Source organism: Oncorhynchus keta, chromosome 2 (genome assembly GCF_023373465.1).
Source record: "Oncorhynchus keta strain PuntledgeMale-10-30-2019 chromosome 2, Oket_V2, whole genome shotgun sequence".
Taxonomy (NCBI): domain Eukaryota; kingdom Metazoa; phylum Chordata; class Actinopteri; order Salmoniformes; family Salmonidae; genus Oncorhynchus; species Oncorhynchus keta.
The window spans coordinates 60,952,516-60,975,410 of NC_068422.1; the positions used below are offsets into that span (position 1 = coordinate 60,952,516).

At 44.2% G+C, this 22,895-nt stretch overlaps 1 protein-coding gene across 4 annotated transcripts in view; it reads right to left on the reverse strand.

Annotated features, from left to right (window-relative positions):
* The window catches only part of LOC118358265 (protein BEAN1-like), a 54,359-nt gene extending 37,982 nt beyond the window's left edge, over positions 1–16,377 (reverse strand). Inside the window, exons 1-3 of one of the 4 annotated variants that reach the window (XM_052480209.1) lie at positions 15,855–16,377; positions 14,467–14,541; positions 13,165–13,293 (exon numbers count right to left, since the gene is read on the reverse strand). In XM_052480209.1, coding sequence (XP_052336169.1) covers positions 13,165–13,293; positions 14,467–14,541; positions 15,855–15,882 — 232 coding nt within the window. In that variant the 5' untranslated portion in view covers positions 15,883–16,377. Of the gene's footprint in view, positions 1–13,164; positions 13,300–14,466; positions 14,542–15,854 lie in introns of those variants that run through there. The other 3 variants (XM_052480213.1, XM_052480226.1, XM_052480216.1) reach the window with 3 other exon arrangements.
* Between the last annotated feature and the right edge of the window lie 6,518 nt (positions 16,378–22,895).

Here is a 22,895-nt window from a genome sequence, read left to right on the forward strand (position 1 = left end):
AGTAAAGTTTTTAAAAAGTGTGTGAAAAAAATATAAAGGATATTTCATGCTTGAAAACCTCATATTAAACACCAATGATATTCACTAACTTAACGGTTTATATTTAGGATAATGTTTCATAAATGTCACATGTGATAAGGCCACACAGAGGGCCAGAGATCCTTACAGACACCTGTACAAATCCGAAGTACCCAAAAGGGTCACTGAAGTCGTGCGATAGATTACACAAAATCCTTGAAAGATACCACAATTCTGGAAGTTTACTGGTAAATTTGAAAGTTTGCAGTAATATACCTTCCCTTTGCAACCCTCAGTAAGGGGATAACAGAAGCGACGGGCAGGGACACATCCACATTTTCCCTCTTCTGTTAACAAGAAAACATGTCAGATGTCCACAGCGCTTACCAAAAGACTGCAACATATGAGAAGAAGAGGAGGAGAAGAAAAGAGAGGCAATTAAGAAGAGTGAGAGAAGCTTTTCTCCTCTCAGCACAAATGTGTCTCTTCAATACCACGAGGGGGGTGATTGGGAAGTCTAACGAAGACAGATACTGGGAAGGAAATGGCCCTGTACGACGAGTCTGGGGGATGGACAGCACTGTGTGGAAAAGCACCGTGGACTTTTAGAAATGCTTTTTCCCCCTGCAATCCATTCTTCTAACGTAAGGTAGAGCCTGCTTCGTTGAGCAGAAATCGATCATAGCCACACTACAAAGCACACACGTTGCAGTGAGCAGCTCGCGCTTCAACAAGCCACCATGTAGTCTACTTGCAAAACGAACAATAGTAAAGGGAGTGCCACTGGTACACCTGGAAGTGTTGCTAAGTGGCACCAGGGATAATTGGAAACACAATATAGGTGTACTGGTAACATTCCATGCCCTTTTTTGAAAAGTACAAACTAGACCAAAGACATAGCAGTTCACTCATGGTGGTATTTCCGTGTCTCACTGGGCCATGGCTCCGGCGGACCTGCTCTCACTTGGGGCCAAAGCCAGGCCCCTGGTACTTTTCTGCTGGCATTTACTTAACAATGGAGGAACTGTGGACTTTAACATCTTCTCACAACTGTTTTGATGATGCAGAGGTTGTTGATTCTGCCCTTCAAAAGTCCTACCGTCAGCTCTAGCTATGGAAACACATTAATCCCTAGTATAACATAATAAGGCTGGTATTGCCAGGGACCTCGACAATACAATATTATCACGATACTTAAGCGACGATACGATATATATTGCGATTTGACACTATGATTCGATTGCGATTCGATGTTCCAAACATATTGCTCACCATATGTCTGCTGCAGATGGACGAGGGAGAGACTTGGGAAAACAAGTTTTGATCAGTCATGGAGTGTTGACAACAAATTGGCTCCCTACTTGATAAGAAGACGAAGAACGTGCTATGAAGGACAAATACTAGAGTTTTGGTGCAGCCAACTAGCACAAAAATAATATTGCAATATTGTCAAAACGACACGATAAGACCATCTCCAAACATGTAACTGTACCATTTCAATCCCCCCCACCCCCATCGCTACAACATAAGGGTGTGTGACTAGTGTAACTCTGGTGTTACAGTCAAAAGCGGCATCATGGATGCTTCTCCCCACAAAGTGTTTTGTCTTCAGGATGTGGTTTGTTTTGCCTTCAGGAAGTGGTTCCGTTGATGACAAAGGAAGTGCTGTACGTGTGGTACTGCCTCTGTCTCTCTGGTCTGTTGGCGCGTTATCTGCAGCAGATCAGTTCAGTCGGCAGGCGCTAAGCAGAGCGGCTTCCGGTTGTATTGAGCAAACGTCAGGTCTGATTCCGGGCCCTTGGCTGAGGTAGTCATTAAGCAGTCATGTCAAATCACCAGTGGAGTGAGGGAGGATGTCCGGATCCCAGGCCTGACACGAAGCCTCTCGTTCCTCTACCACTCACCTACTGCCAGACCAGGCAGCCAGGAGGTGGGTATGATACTCACACAGGGGCTCATGGGTAATTTATGAGCAAGGCACTGCAGGCTTTGACACATGAAAGCAGGAATTCAGGAGCCTGTTAGAGCTGAGGCTCACACTGGAGATGTTTGCTGATAACTGAGCTGACACAGCAGTTTGGGGTGTGTCTGATAGGATCCCTCTTTCTACTAGGTGGAAATCACATACATCCCAAACTCTTGGACATATAACACCCTCCACACTGTGCTCTTCTCAATTTGCATCAACAACATAGCTCAGGCAGTAGGAAACTCTCTCATCCATTTATATGCAGATGATACAGTCTTATACTCAGCTGGGCCCTCCCTGGATTTTGTGTTAAATGCTCTACAACAAAGTTTTCTTAGTGTCCAACGACCTTTCTCTGCCCTTAACCTTGTTGTGAACACCTCCAAAACAAAGATAATGTGGTTTGGTAAGAAGAATGCCCCTCTCCCCACCGGTGTGATTACTACCTCTGAGGGTTTAGAGCTTCAGGTACCTCATACAAGTACTTGGGAGTATGGCAGGACGGTACACTGTCCTTCTCTCAGCAAACATCAAAGCTGCAGGCTAAAGTTAAATCTAGACTTGGTTCCCTCTATTGTAATCGCCCCTCCTTCACCCCAGCTGCCAAACTAACCCTGATTCACATGACCATCCTACACATGCTAGATTACAGAGACATAATTTATAGATCGGCAGGTAAGGGTGCTCTCGAGCGGCTAGATTTTCTTTACCATTTGGCCAACAGATTTGCCACAAATGCTCCTTATAGGACACATCACTGCACTCTATACTCCTCTGTAAACTGGTCATCTCTGTATACCCGTTGCAAGACCCACTGGTTGATGCTTAATTATAAAAACTCTCTTAGGCCTCACTCCCCCCTATCTGAGATTCCTAATACAGCCCTCATCCTCCACATACAACACCCGTTCTGCCAGTCACATTCTGTTAAAGGTCCCCAAAACACACACATCCCTGCGTCGCTACTCTTTTCAGTTCGCTGCAGCTGGCGACTGGAACGAGCTGCAAAAACACTCAAACTGGACAGTTTATCTCTTATCTCTTCATTCAAAGGCTCAATCATGAACACACTTACTGACAGTTGTGGCTGCTTTGCGTGATGTATTGTTGTCTCTACCATCCATCTGACAGGTGTAGCATATCAAGAACCTGATAAAACAGCATGATCAATACACAGGTGCACCTTGTGCTGGGTCAATAAAAGGCCATTCTAAAATGTGCAGTTTTGTCACACAACATAATGCCACAGATGTCTGAAGTTTTGAGGGAGCATACAATTGGCATGCTGACTGCAGGAATGTCCACCAGAGATGTTGTCAGAGAATATAATGTTAATTTCTCTACAATAAGCCGCCTCCAACGTCATTTTAGAGAATTTGACAGTACGTCCAACCGGCCTCGCAACCGCAGACCACATGCACGGTGTAATTTGGGTGAGCAGTTTGCTTATGTCAACGTTGTGAACAGAGTGCCCTATGGTGGCGGTGGGGTTATGGTATGGGAAGGTGTAAGTTATGGACAGCGAATACAATTACATTTTATCAATGGCAATTTGAATGCACAGAGACACCTTGACGAGATCCTGAGGCCCATTGTCGTGCCATTCATCCGCCGCCATCCCCTCATGTTTCAGCCTCATGTCACAAGGATCTGTACACAATTCCGGAAGCTGAAAATGTCCCAGTTCTTCCATGGCCTGCATACTCACCAGACATGTCACCCATTGAGCATGTTTGGGATGCTCTGGATCAACGTGTACGAGAGCATGTTCCAGATCCCTTCACAGAGCTATTGAAGAGGAATGGGACAAGATTCTGGTTACACCAGATACTGACTGGTTTTCTGATCCACGACCCTAACTTATTTTTAAGGCATCTGTGACCAACAGATGCATATTTGTATTCCCAGCCATGTGAAATCCATAGATTTGGTCCTAATGAATATACATGTATTTCAATTGACTGATTTCCACATATGAGCAGTAACTCAGTAAAATCTTTGTGATATAGTTGCGTTTATACTTTTGTTAAGAATATATAAAACTACGGTTGTTGATGCATACGGTTGAATTACAGATACATTTTAGTACATTTGAATGTCGCAGTAGAAGGACCTACAGCAGTAGGGCATTTATTCTGTCTGGTGCATTTGAGTGAGTGAGAAAGAAAGAGAACTGCTGGTTTTCTGTGAATATATTTTTTTGAATTTGAAGGGAAATACTCAGCCACAACAGAGTGATCAAATGAAGATACTATATCTGTACTACACCTGTTTATACGTACTATAGTAAGAACATACCACACATACTAGCCAAGCCATGCCAGGCCAATATAACAGCTTCTGTGTGTGATAATATCTTATAATTTCACCCGTTGCCTGCATGTTACTAGTGGGTGGTAAGAAGTCATTCTCACACCCTGTGGTAGACAGACTCTGTTGGCTGGCTGGTTGATGGATGGGTTATAATGGATCTGATCGTCGCAGTGATGTTCCCTCCTTTCACATTCAGTGTTGAAAGGAGCCTACAGGGCTGAGATGCCACTGTTGCTCCCTGACTGTGACTTGGGATGGGACTGCTGTTTTCTGGGCAGTCTGTCATCCATGCAGCCATCTCCACAGCAACCCTCCCAAATCAATTTCGCATGAGACTGATTCAGCGGCTCAAGGTCATCTTGCAGCACAGCCATCAGAATCAGGCTGGAGTCTGGATGACACGACAGCTGCTGACCAGGCCAGGGCACACTGTGACTGCACAGAGCAACAGCTCCACAGGGACCAATACTAAGAACACACACTCTCCCACGCTCTCTCTCTCTCTTTCTCCCTCACCCTATCCCCCTCCTTCACACTCTCTTCCTCATCTCTCTCCCTCCCCATCTCTCTCTCTCTCTCTCTTTCTCCCTCATATGTTCTCTCTCTCTCTCTCTCTCTCTCTCTCTCTCTCTATTTCTAATATTTCTCTTGCTCACACACAAATTCAACCAAATAGGACCCACAGACAAATGAACAGTAGACAAAAACAGAGCTATGAAGAAAGAGGAACAAACCCACGTGTACCCAGCTCTCTTATCGTCAGCTCCTTGATTCAATGTGACAAAGACAGCCAACCACAGTGTGCTTTATGTTTTACACAATACATGGTGTGACCCATTTCCTGCCTACTGTATGGTCTTGGCAGTTCATCTGGCTGTAAGACAAATCATCAAAGATCTGATTCTAAAACCCAGAGGCTGGTGTAAAAAGAGGGAAAGCAGTCCACAGAACAGCAAAAAAAACAGTAGACATCAGTCTCTTCCACAACGGCCCTGTCACACCTTCAATCACTACGATATCCCAACCACAGGAGCCCGGTGGCACCTTAATTGAGTAGGATGGGTGGAAAGGAATGGCTGGAAGGGATGGCTGGAAGGGATGGCTGGACGGGATGGCTGGAAGGGATGGCTGGAAGGGATGTCTGGAAAGGAATCAATGGCATGGTATTGAACACATTAAACACATGGTTTCCATGTGTTTGATAACATTACATTCACTTCATTCCAGCCAGTATTATGAAGCGTCCTCCCCTCAGCAGCCTCCTGTGATCCCAAATGATATGCATGAATGAGATAGATAGCAGTGGCCCCTATTTTGCAAAGACACACAAACTCTTTCGCTTATTCTATTGAGACAGTTCATTGAGATTACAAGTGATACAAAACAGTAACATCTGTATGTTGCAATAAATGAACTGTATCTGTCTCAGAGATGCAACCTAATACTGTATCTGGGCACAATGCCTTTTAGCAGACAGTGTTACTATCACAGCCTCCTTCACAGCATAACACCGCCACAATATTATACATGAAGGGAAGTTGGATATGATTGGATGTGGGTCACAGAGCCGTGGAGGGGGAATGAATATCTGGGTCAAACTGGATCACAGAGGCTTAAGTCTCTGTGCATTCTGGCTCACCTATTAATACACCACAGAAGGGATGGCACAGATAATCATTATTATACCAGTGTTCTTCCACATCCAACCGTACTCATTTACCAGGAGGTTTGTTGTTGCTGTTGTTGTGTATTTTGTGCGTGCATGCGTGCGTATGTGTGTGATGTCGCGGCATCACCATAGATTCACTATTCTAGATCCATTAACCCAATCCCATCATTCATCATCACTGCAACAGAATTAGAGTCAGAGGAATTAGGTTTTGCATATTTCACATTAAATACATGACGAATCCTAAAATAGATATTTTTGCTCATCTGCTTGGCAGCAGTTTGAAATGACTCAAAATCCCTACTCCATTTCTGCTGGACCGGACACTTTTCAGAAGAGTGGTGTTTGAAAAGGGGAAAATCCCCCTTTATACAGACAATACTTTTTTTGAGCACTGAGCAATGGAAACAGTAGAGCCCTGTAGATCTGCCAATGATTCACCAATCTAGATTCTAACGGTGTGGAAAATAAAGCGTCTGACCATTCCCTCGAGGCTGCCATGGTGAAAACAAGAAAATGAAATGTGATTAGTTTATCTCCCGTTGAGGTGGAAGTGTGACAGTGCTCCTATCCCAGAAGTCCAGACACCATCGGTCTAAAGAGGATTAATGGGGTTAGGTATGAATGTGTCATTTCCTGTACTAATCTAGGGCCAAACCTGACTGGGACTGTCTGTCCCTCTTGCCACAGTAACAGCACAGGACAGGCATCATGAAACAACAGTTACAGGAAATGATTCTGACTCAAAGTAGAGGAAGAGCTCGGTCATATCATAAAATGGAAGACTTCAATTCAGAACAAATTGTTATCATTACAAGTGGGTTATCTAACAGTGGCAGGTACTGGCTCACCAAAACCCGTCAACCAGGGAAGAACTTGCAGAATGGAAGTTGATACCTTTTGATTCTATTAATTCAATAGAAGATTATGAGATCAAATCATTGACTGGCTGTGCCTCCCTACAGCGTGGCCTGGCTTTACAAGAACAAGGAGATATTGAAGAAGAAGAAGAAAACGCACTGTGCTCTTGAGTTTGGTTAGCCTCTGACTTTATTTCCATTCATATTGTGGATCATTCAGCCTCTGTGGATTCAGGCAAAGGAAGCTGCTTCACTCAAAGATGTTGTGGAAACTGTCAGGAAGATATGAAATGGTGAAAAGTGCATAAGTCTGTCAAAAGTGATGTCCGCTTCGCCATAATTGGCCTAGACTTTGAGGTGTCTGAGAGCACAGGCATCCTGTCCTTATCCAGGCTCTGCCAGAGGCTCCAGCCGGTGGGGAAACTTCATACGGAGATCCTTCTGAGGGGGATCCGTGGAAAGACAAATTAAGACAACCGAACCCCGAAAGGGAGTGAGTGAATAATTGAGCTACACTCATTCTGGATCAAACCAGTTTGGATCGCCCGTGGCGGCCAGCCAGCTACACTTCTACAGAGTTCCTCAGGGGACCAGGTTTACTGTGATGCCATGCTAGAGACAGAGCGGGCGAGGCGGGGGACAGGTTTTTGCTTATCATGATTATCCATGTGATTCAAGTGAGCTCTGAAGAACAGTTGATTACTCAAGGTACACAAAGCCCCATTGAAAGGCTTTCACAGAGTGAAATGCCAGTGCTCAAGGTCATACGACACTCAACATTGCATCAGTCCATTAGATACAGCATGGCTTCTTGATTAGGACTACAGCATCATTTAAATGCACTGTTATTGAAGTCTGTGTGTAGAGTCAGCTTTTACCCACCGTCCTAAAACACCGTCAAGGACAGCAAGCAGCCCATGACTTCACTGCACTTTATCCCTCTAAGATAATTAGACACTTTGGGAGGAGGGGCGGCCATTTAAAGGAGAGCTCTCCCCATGTCATTTGACCCAGATTAGGGGAGTACCGGGGATAAACCTGCATGTGCGGGCCATGGCTGCTGCACCTCCCAAACAAACAGACAGCCAGGTGACGAGGCCCGGCCCGGCATTATCCTAGACCTCTGAGGTTTAGTGGGTGAGGAGGGCCAATAGCAGGGCCCATTTCAGCGGGATTTGGCTGCTTTTGATCCCACTCTCACTGTCACGGCTGGCACACTGAGACCACGGGACGAGGCCACAGTGCAGCCTCTTAATCTGGTTAAAGCGTCTCCAATAACCCCTGCTTCTAGTTGATGTAATAACCTCTGCTCCCTCCTACTGTATCTGTGCTGACTTCTCAACTGGGGGGAGACAGATGTCCATACCTAACATACTGTACACTACAGGCCTTCATCTGAGACCCTGGGGAACTTAAATCATACAGGGTGACACAATACAAAGGGTAACTTATAAGCTGGGCCCTAGGGTACAGCTGGGTATAGGGAGAATCATGTTTGCAACACGGGCACTACTGACCTTTGCGTATTGTATCCACAGCTGTGAACTAGGTATGGCATGTGTAAGCACATTTCCCGCTTTGAGAAATCCTATTGCTTTTGCAACGTGTGGAGGAACGGATGCTTGGGGTGTTAAGACCAGAACACAATAACCCTTCCTGATGGTTTCTTCTGCCGACAGTGTTCTGGAGCCATTTTCCAGGCATCGTGTTCACAGACACATTCATCCTCATCATGTCTCATCATGCTTCGACCGAAACGTCTTACATATTGGATTGGAGTTGTAAAGCTAAGTTAATGGATCCATTTGCTGTAAATGGCGAACAGAGGGATCAATAGATGAAGGCATAGACAAAGTGATAGACTAAAGGAATATGTCTAAAGCAATTCATGTCAATGGAGGCACTCGTGAAGGACCAATTGTCTCCATCCTCCTCTTGTCTCAATCACTCCACCCCGTAGCAGTTTGCCATTGCAATTATTAGACGCTATTAAGAAAGCTTGGCCGCTAATTGCAAAGCTTTTCTTCCAAAAGGCACAGGGAGAATTCACCTGACATCTGGCACCACTATCTGGCCACCTGCAACGCTTTTAATCGTTTTTTTTCTTTCTACTGTGACAAGGGAACTGAAGCGGAACCATCTTGGCATTTTATCCCCAGCCTCCATATTCTAAAATCTCACATATCCTAATATGCATTTAGATGGTCATACCTGGACCAAGTGAAAATGCAACGAAAATGTGCAAATGCGCCAATTTCTGATGGATAAGCAAAGGATCATGGGTACCATTGTACTCGTAGATCATGTGCGCTGAACTGGAACAGGCCGTTTAAATTCCGGGTCCCATTTTTTACAGACAGGTGCTTTTTTTTCTGATGACATGATTTGCTGGGAGTAAAACAGTCATACTCATTAAGATGCAAAAGGGTGCAATAGGATTGGCTCATTGATGAAAAGACAAAAAAGGAAATACACTGAGTATACCAAATATTAGGAGCCCCTCATTCTTGATTACAAATGGGAAACTGTTGAGCATGAAAAACCCAGCAGCATTGCAGTTCTTGACACAAACCGGTGCACCTGGCTCCTACTACCATAACCGGTTCAAGGGCACTTACATTTTTTTGTTTTTCCAATTCCCCCTCTGAATGGCACACCACAATCCATGTCTCAACTGTGTTAATACTTAAAAATCCTTCTTTAACCCGTCTCCTCCCCTTCATCTACACTGATTGAAGTGGATTTAACAAGTGACATCAATAAGGGATCATAGCTTCCACCTGGATTCACCTGGTCAGTCTATGTCATGGAAAGAGCAGGTGTTCTTAATATTTTGTATACTCAGTGTACTGTACGTCATTGAATACATTCTGACGTTCAGATGTTTAAGTGTTTAAGGAGAGAACAACTGAAGTGGCCATCTCCCTATAAAATGTTAAGTCACCGAAATAGGTTTTGGAAAGACGACATGCCTCAACTTTTGTCTGTGAAAAGGCTTCATAATAGGTGTTGCTAAAATGTATATTTACACAGCGTTACATACTGTGGGCAAACCCAATGCAATTACAGTGTAGGTATGATATGATTGGTGTGATTACACATTGACGTTTGGGTGTTGTACGTTGACATTTACGTGCATTGGATTTCCAAACAAACTCAAACTGTTTGTGTTAAAACCTTCCCTCGCCCGTAGAATCATCATCCCAGTTCGCCACATCTCCAAAATTGTACAAGTTGCAAACAGGTATTCACACACAAACAAATGACAGCACACACAGACCGAATAACACAGATGACAAGATCTGGTGTTTTCCTGGTGTAGAGGAGCGCCGGTTGTTGTGGATGTTGAGGAACGGTACATTACACAGTGGTGATGGATGTGGTCTGGGGAGTGCATCCTATCGAGGGAGTACAGCCTGTCTGTTCCTGTATGCCCCTACTCTGACAGACAGCCAACAGGGCTTAAGTAGGGCCACAGCAGGACCACTCCAGGGGATCCAGAGCCACCGTCACAGTCCCTAGGTCTGCGTTGGCAGCGGTGAGGAGAAGGTCAAATCAGGAGAGGGGCATGATGACAAAGTGGCAGCATTAGTCAGCCACTTGCTGCTCTTTACATTATTTATTTACCCACTCAGCAGATGCCCTGATCCACCGGGAGGTGGATAGATTTACATATCATCCACTTCTACAGCTGGATATTTAGACAAACAATTTGGGCTAAGTGTCCTTCTCAAGGACAGAGCCCCGATGTCCCATCTGTAGCCTTTATCCTTCAGCGAGCTGTCCTTCACTGAAGCCCCATTCTCAATCAGAACGGTGAAACCAAACACCAACGTAATACAGTGTCGCTGCCACACTAGTATGGGGTTGACGATATTTCTTGGAAGTGAATTACTATGACAAGGAATAAACAAGACCAAAGTGAAGAGGATAGTGCTGTATCCATGAAAACCACTCTGCTATTTGATTTGACATGGGAGCACAGAGCCAGTGCCTCCATTTGAGAGCTGAAGCAGATATCTGCACTGTGACTAATGGAAGGTTAACAGGAGATTCAGGACGCTGGCGGTTATCTATTCACTGCAAACAGTGCAAATAGTACACTTGGGCATACAGTATGAAGCAGGTAATATCTGAACGAATACATTATTACATTAATGCACATATATTTTATCAAGAAGAGGTGATTCGTTCATTGAATGTATTTAAATGCAAAAGTATATCAAATTGTAATATTAACATCTGTATTATATTACAGGTCCTCAAAAGGAAAGGCGTTAAGAAATAAAGATCGCTTAGATAAGGTCTGCTATCATGGCATTCAGATTACAAAGACATTTTTAACATGGCAAATTCATTTCTCGAAGACATTCTCAGTGATCTGTTTGTGGAAAGTGAGGTTCTACGCCTAACACTGAGGTACTGAAATAGTAGCAACACACTTGGCCAGCCACATGTTGAGAGGTGATCCCACCCCCCCCCCCCAACAAAACACAAAAGAATGTCTTCAGCTACAGTGTCAACATAAAGGACTGTGCTGGGCATAGTGGCATGTCCATAGAGGAACCTAAAAAGATCCTACCTTTCCATTCTCTTTATCTATTTATTTTACTCTTATTCATTTTTTTTACAGCTTGGCCGAGAGCGGGGAGTCCATCCACCGAAAGTCATTCCACAGCCTAGGGGGCTGGTGACATTTCAGGTGAGAGAGGGATGAGCTGTGAATTATAGATTAGAGGGAGAGCTGGTATTGGTGAGTTTTACTTTGAGAGGAGCTATGATTGGCAGAGCAGCCAGCAAGAGTGTATAGGTTTAGCCACCCTTCATCACTGGGAAAACTCCCATTACAGCTTAGTTTATTGATACCAACACAACAGTCTGTGTGCGGTCTAAACATGATAAATACTTTGAAAAGAGTTTAAACCTTTCCTCTCATCTTGACATGACTTTATTCAGATTTCAATGGTTTTGTATGTAGATTACGGATGCCATAAAATCCCACAAGAGCCAGCATTAACGGGTACAAATGTCCTCCCTGATCCCAGCCCTCCCCAACAGTCAGTCAGGAGATAGATATTGTGGCTGGTAGAGGAGCCCTCTGTGGCTCGTTAGAGCTCTTCTAAAGAGTGCCAGGGACCACATGACGCACCGAGGTTTCACTGACTGACTGCGGCCGTTTGTGGGCACAATTTTCTCTCTCTGCAAACAGTTTAGTGAAAGGTCAGGCTGCATTAGTGGCCGAGGGGACAAGCTGTTCACTGGAAAGGTACTTATAAAGGACCGAGGCTACCTAGCAGCCAATAGATCATATATCAGAGATGGAGGTGTTATATAAAAGGCGAAAATGGCACAGTCTTTCCCTGAGGCACATTTTTAACACAATAAGGCAACACGTGGTCACTACTGACGTACAAACCATGTTTGTGTCAACGAAGAAGAAGAAAAAGACCCTGATTAAAAATCAACCAGGCAGGGAGGTAACTGTTTGTTTCCACCGACAGTTTGTGCCTCCAAGCCATGTATTGGGACTGGAACATCACATTTTGAGGATGGATGACAACCCGCGTTTGCAATATCAATTTATTCACCCGTTTATTTTTAAGCAGGAACATTTTTTTGGTGTCATTGTGACAGCCTGGCATGTCTATTCCCATAACGCTGTACGCACAGTGATATAATGAAGTTATGTCAATCAACACGACTAGCACTAACGGCTACCACTTTGGAAAGTCACCATAGATTTAAGACACCTTAGGTCATTATTTAAGTGGTTCAGTTCTCTGCGGATTGGCTCTGGGGTCTGCATTCCTGTCAGGTAGGTAAATTGATGAGCTGAAGAGTGCCAGAGGAAGCTTACAACTACACTATTTAATCAACTAAAGACAGAAAGAGATGTTCTCAATCACATCCCAGACATATGTTTCCATGGTTATTATTGCTTCTCTAAAAAGAAGAGTTACATGTTCTTTGTCATTGTACATATATTACAAACTGGGTGGTTCGAGCCCTGAATGCTGATTGGCCACGGGTACGGCAAAACATGTATTTTTACTGTTCTAATTATGTTGTTAACCAGTTTATAATAGCAATAAGGCGCCTCAGGGGTTTGTGGTACATGGCCAATATACAACGGCTAGGGCTGTTCTTCGGCATGACGCGATGCGGAGTGCCTGGATCCAGCCCTTAGCCGTGGTATACTGGCCATATACCACACCCCCTCAGGCCGTATTGCTTAAATATTGTGTGGATAATCAGTCTAGTATACACCATGACAAGAACAATTAAGACAATTAACATAAAAATGTGCAGTAAACATGCAAGGATGTGTCCCTTACCTGAGCAGATTAATTTCATCAACATGTACTCCCTTCCACAGTCCTTCTTATAGTAACATTTCAGCCGGTTAATGAGGCAGGTGCCGAACTTGAGCTTCTCTCTTCTGCACAGAAGGGCGATGTCCTCATCTGCAAGGGCAGGCAGAAGGGAGGGAAATTGAGGGGGGGAGAAGGAGACAGAGACAGAGAGAGAGGGAGAGAGAGAGAGAGAGAGAGAGAGAGAGAGAGAGAGAGAGAGAGAGAGAGAGAGAGAGAGAGGGAGGACAGTGATGTGAGTGACAGGCTCCCTGTTGTTTATAAAGCCTGAAGCACATGCATGTGTGTACTTGTGAAGATTTGTGTGTGTTGTGCAGCCAAGGGGCCACCCACGCTGCCCTGTGTTCATTAGTCTTTCCGGTACATGACCACAGGGTCTGAGTGTTCTGATCAATCCCAGGACCCCTCTACATACAGTATTAAAGGGATACTTTGGGATTTTGGCAATGAATCTATCTACTTCCCCAGAGTCAGATGAACTCGTGGATACAATTTCTATTGCTCTGCGTGCAGTTACCGCAATCGCTAACTAGAATTAGTGCAATGACTGGAAGTCTATGGGCATCTATCAGATACCCACAGACTTCCAGTCATTGCGCTAATGCCAGTTAGCACTGCCTCACGAAACGACCTCTAACTTTCTTCAATCTAGAGACAGAGGCATAAAAAATGGTCTCCACAAGTTCATCTGACTCTGGGTAGATAAGTAGATAAATTGCCTCATTGCCAAAATCCCGAAGTATCCCGTTGAGGCGTCCGGAGACTGGATTTGTAACTCGGGGGAAATTATTTCATTTTCTAGTAAAAAAAAAATCCATATATAAATGAATCGAGCACTGTATTATACGCGGGTCACTACTTTGAGCGCTGTGTGCACGTGTGTTTTCATATTCAAATGAGGTGAGTCACATACGAAGACGTTTACTCAGTGCACACGGCATGAGGGACGACTGCACTGCCTGCCATCACAAAGCCCCTGTCATTGTGAATTAGGTTTCAAGTCCTGTTTTAAAGCAGAGTATCTAATGTCATGCTAACCAAAGGTGCATAGTGCTCTTACATAACGTTGCGTCTTCCAGGCAGCTGCTAAAATCTCTTAGGTTCTAGTTCACGGACCACGACTCCTGTATTATACATTAGACACACCATACATTCATATACCCACATCCATGTATGACATAACCCGTGCATTCCCTTGTATAAGAAGCCAAGGTTAAGTACAGTACTGAGCATTGGAACATCATGTAAAACACAGAGAGAACTCACAGGCTTTGGAGTAGTTCCTGGCAACTTCAATTGCGTTTGAGGTGCCAGAGACAAGGGGAACGTGCAGTGCTAGAGCTGAAAAGGTACAGGGCAGGAGTGAAATAGAGAGAGGAAGCATTCATCTAATTTTGTAGTCGTGTCAACTTTGTTCTACGGCGACTGAGGTGTTATTCCCTCTTGGCTGACTCTGACATCACATCATGCCCTCTTTGGCATTTCTGCCCAGGCCCAACGAGGCTAATGCAGAGATTAGACCTGACTTGGCTTGGTATTTCAGGTCCAAGGCAGACTGTGGGACTGAGCCAGACAGTAATAACATCTGCATATTGGCTTTGGTCAACAGGCTGCCATGACCACCGTCTGAGGTAAAACTACAGCTGACTACAGATCAGATATTCAGGCAATCACGCCAGTTGTCTCACAACATCAAAGCACAAGTTGCATGGTGATGTGACCGTATTATTGACAAGCTAAAATGTGAAGATCAAGATAAGACTTTATCTTAAGACCCCCCCCGAAAAATCGATAGTTCTTTATTCATTCATTTAGCTCTGTGAGCTCTGTCTTTTTTTTGTATTTATCAAAAGGCATATATTAAGTTGATTACTTGGTGTTACCAACCCGGGATCGGACAGTTTCTGGATACCCAGATCAATATGTAGAAAAAGAGCCCAAAAAGGAGGATGGGAATGAGGACAATCAATGGAATTGTAATAACTTCTCATGAACATTATGTAACATAGTCAGTGGGTTGGCATCTTCCTCTACAGCTACTAATAGAGCACTAGGATAGATACTTGGATTTTGTATGAAACCAGATGGGCCTTTAAACTGGCTGTCTTGCAGTACAGTAAAATGGACATTTCAAATGCATCTAGTCCCTTTAAATGGGACAAGTATAGTTCCACACAGAGCTCTGTCTCTATGTACTATGCCATATAGATTCTGGGGATGTTTGTAAGATAAATGCAATGCTTTCTAGCTACATTCTACATACTCCTCAGGGGTAGGTGCATAGCACTTGGTGCCTGTATACACTATACTCATCAATCTTGGGCTTGCCCTATGTGACAGCCCAATTTGGCCTATTTTGGGTCAGTCATCAATTCATGGCCTTCCTTGGACAAAAACCAAACTCATAACGTAATAATGAGAAAATATTAATGACTTCAATTATTTTTTTTGAAACATTCTATGAAAGCCCAAGCATGGTGTATGGATGCCATGATCTCAATGGTGAAAACATCTTTAAAGGTGTACCCACAACACAACATAACTAAAAAAAAAAGCTCGACTGCTCAACCTGGAATAGTCTACGCAGATCACAGGTCTGTAACCCAAAATTCAACAGTTTATCGGACAAGAGGAAAGAGTGATATAGTACGTACCCACCAACCGGTATAAAAATATCCCCATGTGAATCAGGTGTTTTCTTGTTCTTCGATTTCGGATAGCCTACCTACCCAAATGCCAGCAGAAATAGAACACGTTTAATTCGAAGAAAACATCGTGGTTAAAAGGAGTTACGATATCTTACGGTGACACGTTATATCTGGTGCGCAAACCACCAGAACACCTTCACTGGTCCAAATTCCAACTCAAACACGGGCGCTGTCGACCCGAGACATGGCCCACCTGGCCAAAATAGCAAGTATATCACTCATTAAACTTCCGTTAGCACAGTAGATACTAGATAATACTAGAGTTTTTCTAATATCCCTGTTGTAACCATCGAGCATGTAAACCAAATGCCTTCAAAAGCGGTCAAAATCAAACACTGCAGCAAGAAGCATCTTCTATGTCCCACCATGGCTGCGAACGTGGTAGGTCGTTTGCAGCGCTCAGTTATCCAACACACAGTATTATAATGCCATATTTAATTTAGATGACAAGCGGCCAGCGGCAGTCATGTGCCAACACTGTAGTTTGTTTACAAATGACATAAGGGCAGATGGATGGTTACCATATCGCAGACAAACGGGGAAATACAATATGAACGTCCCAGGATGTAAGAGCACCAAAATGGTCTGTTTTAATGTTAAGTTTACAGTATTTGTAAAAAAATATATATTAAAAAATCTACCCGTTTTCGCAAGCAGACGAAGGCTATTATGATGTAAACTGTCTTCTGACATCCACACATTTCGACTGTTATCCACTTTATTCACTGTTTATTCATGTATTACTACATAGGAGGATACTGAATAAGAGGCGATTGGAGTCAAACACCATTTCAGTTGAATCGAATTGGGAAATTTCAATTCAAGAATTTTCATTGACTATAATGGACATTTTTCATTTTTACGTTAAGTAATACCTTGCGAAAAGACACTAGGCATACACTGAGTATACAAAACATCAAGAGCACCTGCTCTTTCCATGACATAGACTGACAAAGTGAACCCAAGTGAATGCTATGATCCCTTGTTGATGTCACTTATTAAATCCACTTCAATCAGTGTAGATGAAAGGGAGGAGACGGATTAAAGAAGGATTTTTGAGACAACTGAGACATGGATTGTGCATGTGTGCCATTCAGAGGGTGAATGGACAAGACGAAAAAATATTAGGAATGTGTTCCATTTTTGAATGAATTACAATTAATGAAGTTGATGTGGGGTATTACAAATATTCCATGCTAAGTGTGTTGGCCACCCCTACTGGTGATATAATGCATTGCCCAAAAGGCTTGCTGGTGGCCTATATTATGATACATTCTTCCCATTATGTCTGTTTGCTGAAGGAAATTGTAATTCTGCGTACATCATAAGGACAATGTATCCATAACCATAAACTTGATAACATTTGGATTTGTTTGTAAACGAATGCACTGTAAATCCAAAGGCATTTTTAACCAAATATTTATGGTAAGCGGACCTCAGTCAATGAAAATGTGGTATTGACTCAAAAGTAAATGAGAAGTCACATATATAAATATATATATGTTTAGATATGATAACAAATTATATTTTTTCCCAGCATGCTCTACTGCAGGTAGATTCTGTAGAATTGCTTTGAATATCTGTTTTGAATATCTGTGTACATTGATTAATCCAATAATTTAATTACTTTTTATTTGCAAACGTTACTGAAATGTTTTGTCCAGATTAAATGGCTTTGGTAGTCTCCGCACAATGTTTCTGATCCTGGTAGTCATTATGAATGCAGGTTGCGGGTGAATACAAATGTCAACTGTTGAATATTGTTACGGCCCTGAATTTTTCTGAACCGTCTCAGTGCAGCTCCTTCCAATAGGGCGCTTTCCCTTTAATTCCCAATTAAATAGCCAGCATCAGCTGCGCGAAAGTGGGGTTGTGATGGAGACGTGCATGAGGATGTGTTCAACCCTCAGTTCCGAAGCTTCTCTATTCCGTTTGTTTTGTTGCCGTTAAACGTGTGTTTTGTAGCTTAAGAGAGTTTACCCAGGATCGGATCCACTCTTTGCGTCCCTGGACTACACCTCTCCGTTCTTCGTGGCCTTTCTCCGCTGGAGATCTATTGGCGGATTGGATTGTCTGACTGACCGAATGACTACCACCTTTTTGTATACGGTATTTCATTTGTTTGGATGTGATGTATACTGTGATTTATGTAGTTAGTTGTAGTTGAGGACTTAATTAAGAGTTGATCCGCTTTAAAGTTCTGTGGTAAAGTAATTGTTATATTGATTGTATGTTTAGTACTGGGTTTACGCTACACTGAATGAACGGACAAACATCGCGTGACAAAAGTCACTTGAGTTCACTGAACTCCTTTACCGGGCTGGACTCTTTTTAGGCCCGAGGTACAGGACATTTCTGGAGGAACCAGAACTCATTGTGATATTATTATATGTGTGTGTGTAATCATTGTTGTTGCTAATACAACCCACGCAACAGAATATAGTTGTTTTTGAAGTTCTTTTCAATGTTTTAAGGGTTTATGAAAAGTTTATTTCCCTCCTGACTTTTACATACGTCCTTTGTATTGGTGTAGACTTGACGGACCAGATGGGACTCATTCCCACCCAAACTAAAAGGAGAAACCAATGTTTTCTCTGGTAGGCACAACCTACCTGGCACCCCTATAAATAATAACCTCAAGTCAAAACCGTTACATAAAAAATGGCACCCCAGATGGGACTGCTCAACATTGAGAACTAACCAAAGCAAATATTTTGTGTGGAATTAAAACAATGGATTCACCCCAAGATAATGTGCTCATCCATGTCATACCTGTCAATGGGAATACACAGGGCCATTCTGACCATCAAGCTGACAATACAAATCATAATGTGAATGGAGATAATGGAGTTGATTTGGGCCAGAGCCCTGGGAATCTGAATGCTCGGCCTGAGCCACAGGCCACAGGAGGTCTAACCAGTTACTCACTTATTGACATGGATCTGTGTGGAAGTACTGAGCTAGCCCTCCCTCTTCCTCCATTGTCTGGTTTATCTCCAGAGGTTGTAGTCTTACAACTTCAAGGTGACATCCTTGATATTCGTCGGACTCAACAACATCTCCAAACTCTTATCCACCATAATTTCAAATGTCTGAGGGAAGAGCAACAGAGTGCCATGGAATTCAAAAACTCACTGAGCACTCTAACCCACACGCTGACAGAGCTCCGTGAGAGTGGAAGACGGGAAATTACTGGTGCCATGGACAGGCAGTTTGACTACCAACGAAACCAAATCACTGCCACTCTCCAATGGTGCCTGCAACATCACCACACTGAGGTCCTCAAGGACGTTAATTCTGTTTTTTCTCCCATGGTTAACACTGTAGGCCACTTGCAGACAGAACTCTCTAATTGTGTTAAAATGTTGGATGACGTGTCTGTGGACATGGCCTCCATTAGGCACAACTCCTTACAGAGTTTCTCTGGTGTCCACTTCTGTTCATACCACTGAGGGCCAAGCTGGCACCTCTGAACAGCCAAGACCAGGCCATGCTACAGCCACCCCTTGCAGGATGCAATCCACCATGCATCCTGGTGTTAAGTTTCATGGTCCGATAACTCCCTCCCCCTCTACTTCCTCAATCCCTCCTAGCTCATTTGTTCATGGTGATTTGAGTATACGTCATGTAGGGGCGATGCCCATTAAATTGCAATTTCCCACCTTTGGGGAAAAAAGATGACAGTCCTGATCCGCTAATGTATCTTGAAAGATGTCGTGACTTTCTTGCCCTCAATCCCCTGGCTGACGATGAACTCCTTGCCACATTGAGGAATGTGTTGCATGGGACAGCTCGAGACTGGTGGGATGTGGCACGTCTCACCACTACCTCCTGGGCTGACTTTGAGGCCAAGTTTTCCTCTGCATTTCTGTCTGAGGACTACACAGATGAATTGGCGGACAGAGTCAGAAATCGAGTACAAAGAGAGAAAGAGAGTATCCGTGACTTTGCATACGGTTACCACTCCCTGTGCAGAAGGTGGAAACCTGGCATTGAGGAGGAAGAAGTCATTAAATTGATCTTGAAGAACATCAACCCACTACTAGCCAGTCAACTCCGAGAACGAGTCACCACTGTCGATGGACTGGTTCGTTTGGGACAGCAGTTTGAGAAGGACAGAGAATGCCAACAGCAATATGACCAGAGAAAGAAACAGTTACCCAAGACAGACCATCAACAACAGCCAGAGTCTCCAGCCAAGACCCCTCTCATGTTCTGTTGGAGATGTAGCCAAAAGGGACATTCTTCAGCTACATGTCCAAGACCGTATCAAGTAAACCCTTCCAGACAGCACAAATCACAACAGGCCAACACACCTAACTCTCTTCGCAGGAATGACCATCCTTCTCTGGGTGCTTTAACCAGAGCTGAAACCCCAAGAGTCACTGCCTACGCCCCCCCCATCGACATCCCCTTCCTTTCAGTTAATACCGCACCAATCAGAAGCTAACAAGTTACATGATTGGGGTTCAAATGTGGCAGTCTTCTCTGCCATTGCTCCGGTACCACTAACCCTTGATAATCCTTCTGATGATCTCCTTTTACAGGCTGTGAGAAGAGCTCAGCTGGAACAGCCAGAGGAGTTAAGGCTGTTGGAGCAGCTGCAGAATAATGCTGATGTATGTACTTCAAAGCTAGGACGCACCGGGCTCCTGAAGCACAAAATATTCCTTACACAGGAAATGCCGATCAAGCAAAAGCCATATCGTTTGTCCCCAGTGACGTTAATCATCCAAAAGGGACTCATAAATGATATGTTAACCCAAGATATAATAGAACATTCCTCCTCTCCCTGGGCTGCTCCTGTTGTCCTCATCCCAAAAAAGACTGGTGGTCTTAGATTTTGTGTGGACTATAGGAAGACCAACAATGTTTCCCAGACTGATGCCTATCCTCTTCCCACCATCCATGAGATCCTGGAGTCATTGTCTGGCGCTGTTGTGTTCACTACCCTTGACCTCAATAGTGGTTATAGGCAGGTTGAGATGGACCAGGAAAGCAAGGACAAGACTGCTTTTGTCTGTGCTGAGGGCTTGTTTTCCTTTAAGGTGATGCCCTTTGGATTAAAGAATGCCCCTGCCACTTTCCAAAGACTCATGGAGATTGCGTTAGGTGAGCTCAAAGGGAAGATCTGTTTCGTCTACCTGGACGATATAATTATCTACTCTCAGAACAGAGAAAGACACTTTCAAGATCTTCAAGCAGTGTTGGACAAGCTAAGAAGCTGGTCTGACCTTAAATATGAAGAAGAGCAACTTCTGCCAAACCTCCCTGAAGTTCCTTGGCCATATTGTGTCTTTCGACGGCATTCATGTGGATCCTGAAAAGACAAAGGCTGTACAAGACTTCCCTGTGCCAACCACACTCAAGGCCCTTCAACGGTTCCTTGGGATGGCTGGATGGTACCATCGGTTTGTGTCGAACTTCTCCCAGGTGGCAGAACCCCTCAACGCGTTGGAGTGAAATTCCAATGGACGGCAGAGTGCCAGACCTCCTTTGAAACCCTGAAACGACACCTTGTCACCCCTCCCATTTTAGGTCATCACAACTTCGATTGCCCTTTTGTTGTTTACACTGATGCAAGTGATGTTGGACTTGGTGCTGTCCTAGTCCACAGACTGGACTTGGCACTGAAGAAGTGCTAGCGTTCGCCAGTCGGACATTGAATGGAGCAGAACGGAACTACTCCACAACAGAGCAAGAGTGCCTTGCAGTTGTCTGGGCTTTGGAAAAGTGGAGGTACTACCTGGAGGGAAGACACTTCACTGTGGTCACTGACCATTCCTCCCTTGTGTGGGTGTTCAAGACCAACAAACCAAGCACCAGACTCATAAGATGGGCTCTACGGTTGCAAGAGTTCACATTTGCAGTGGAATACAGGAAAGGAAAATACAACACTGTTCCAGATGCCTTGTCCAGAGCTCCTGCTTGTGATAACGGTGGCCCTCATCTTACATGTGCTACTGTCCTGTCAAGCAGTCGAGACTCGCCCAAAACGGACTTGCCCATCTCTGATGAGGCCATATGGAAAGCTTAACAGGATGATCCAGAAGTACAGGCTTTGTACCAGACTATCCTGGAAGATGGAGAAAAGATGGTCAATCCTACCACAAAGCTGACCATCATTGAAGATAAAGTCTACCGAGTCGTACAACTACCTCACAGAACACTCTACCAAATGTACATACCGGAAACTCTACGCCTACAACTGCTTCAACATTTCCATGAAGACCCATTAGCTGGTCATTTGGGCAGGTTCAAAACCTACAAGCGGTTGCAAGCGTTACTGTACTGGCCACATCTGAGCATGGATGTGAAGTCGCACATCCGAAATTGTCAGGTTTGTCAAATGTACAAACCAGAAGGTAGAAAGCCTGCTGGCAAGTTGCAGCAAACGGTGGTTACCCGACCTTGGGAAATGTTAGGAGTGGATTTGATGGGTCCATTTCCTAGAAGCTCCAATCAGAATGTGTACATGCTTGTTTTTGTTGATTACTATTCAAAGTGGGTGGAACTCTTTTCCCTGCGTCAGGCCACAGCAAGGACCGTCTCTAACATCCTTACGAAAGAGATCCTGACTCGCTGGGGAGTGCCTGATTACATCCTGTCTGATCGAGGTTCCCAATTTGTCTCTGATCTCTTTGAGGAGACCTGCCAAAGATGGAACCTGAGGCAGAAGTGGAACCTGAGGCAGAAGTTGACCACGGCCTATCACCCACAGACCAATCTCACTGAGAGAGTAAATCGAACCTTGAAGACAATGATTGCTTCCTATGTAGGGACGCAGCACAAACACTGGGACAAGCACCTTCACGAGTTTCGATTTGCCCTGAATTCTGCTGTGCAAGAGTCCACTGGAGTCACACCTGCAGAGCTGAACCTAAGTCGTCCTCTCAGAGGACCCTTGGATATGGTGCTACAGCCCCAGCAGCTTACTCCAGACGCTGCTTGCTATGACCAGGTAGGCCATCTCCATGACTTGAGAGC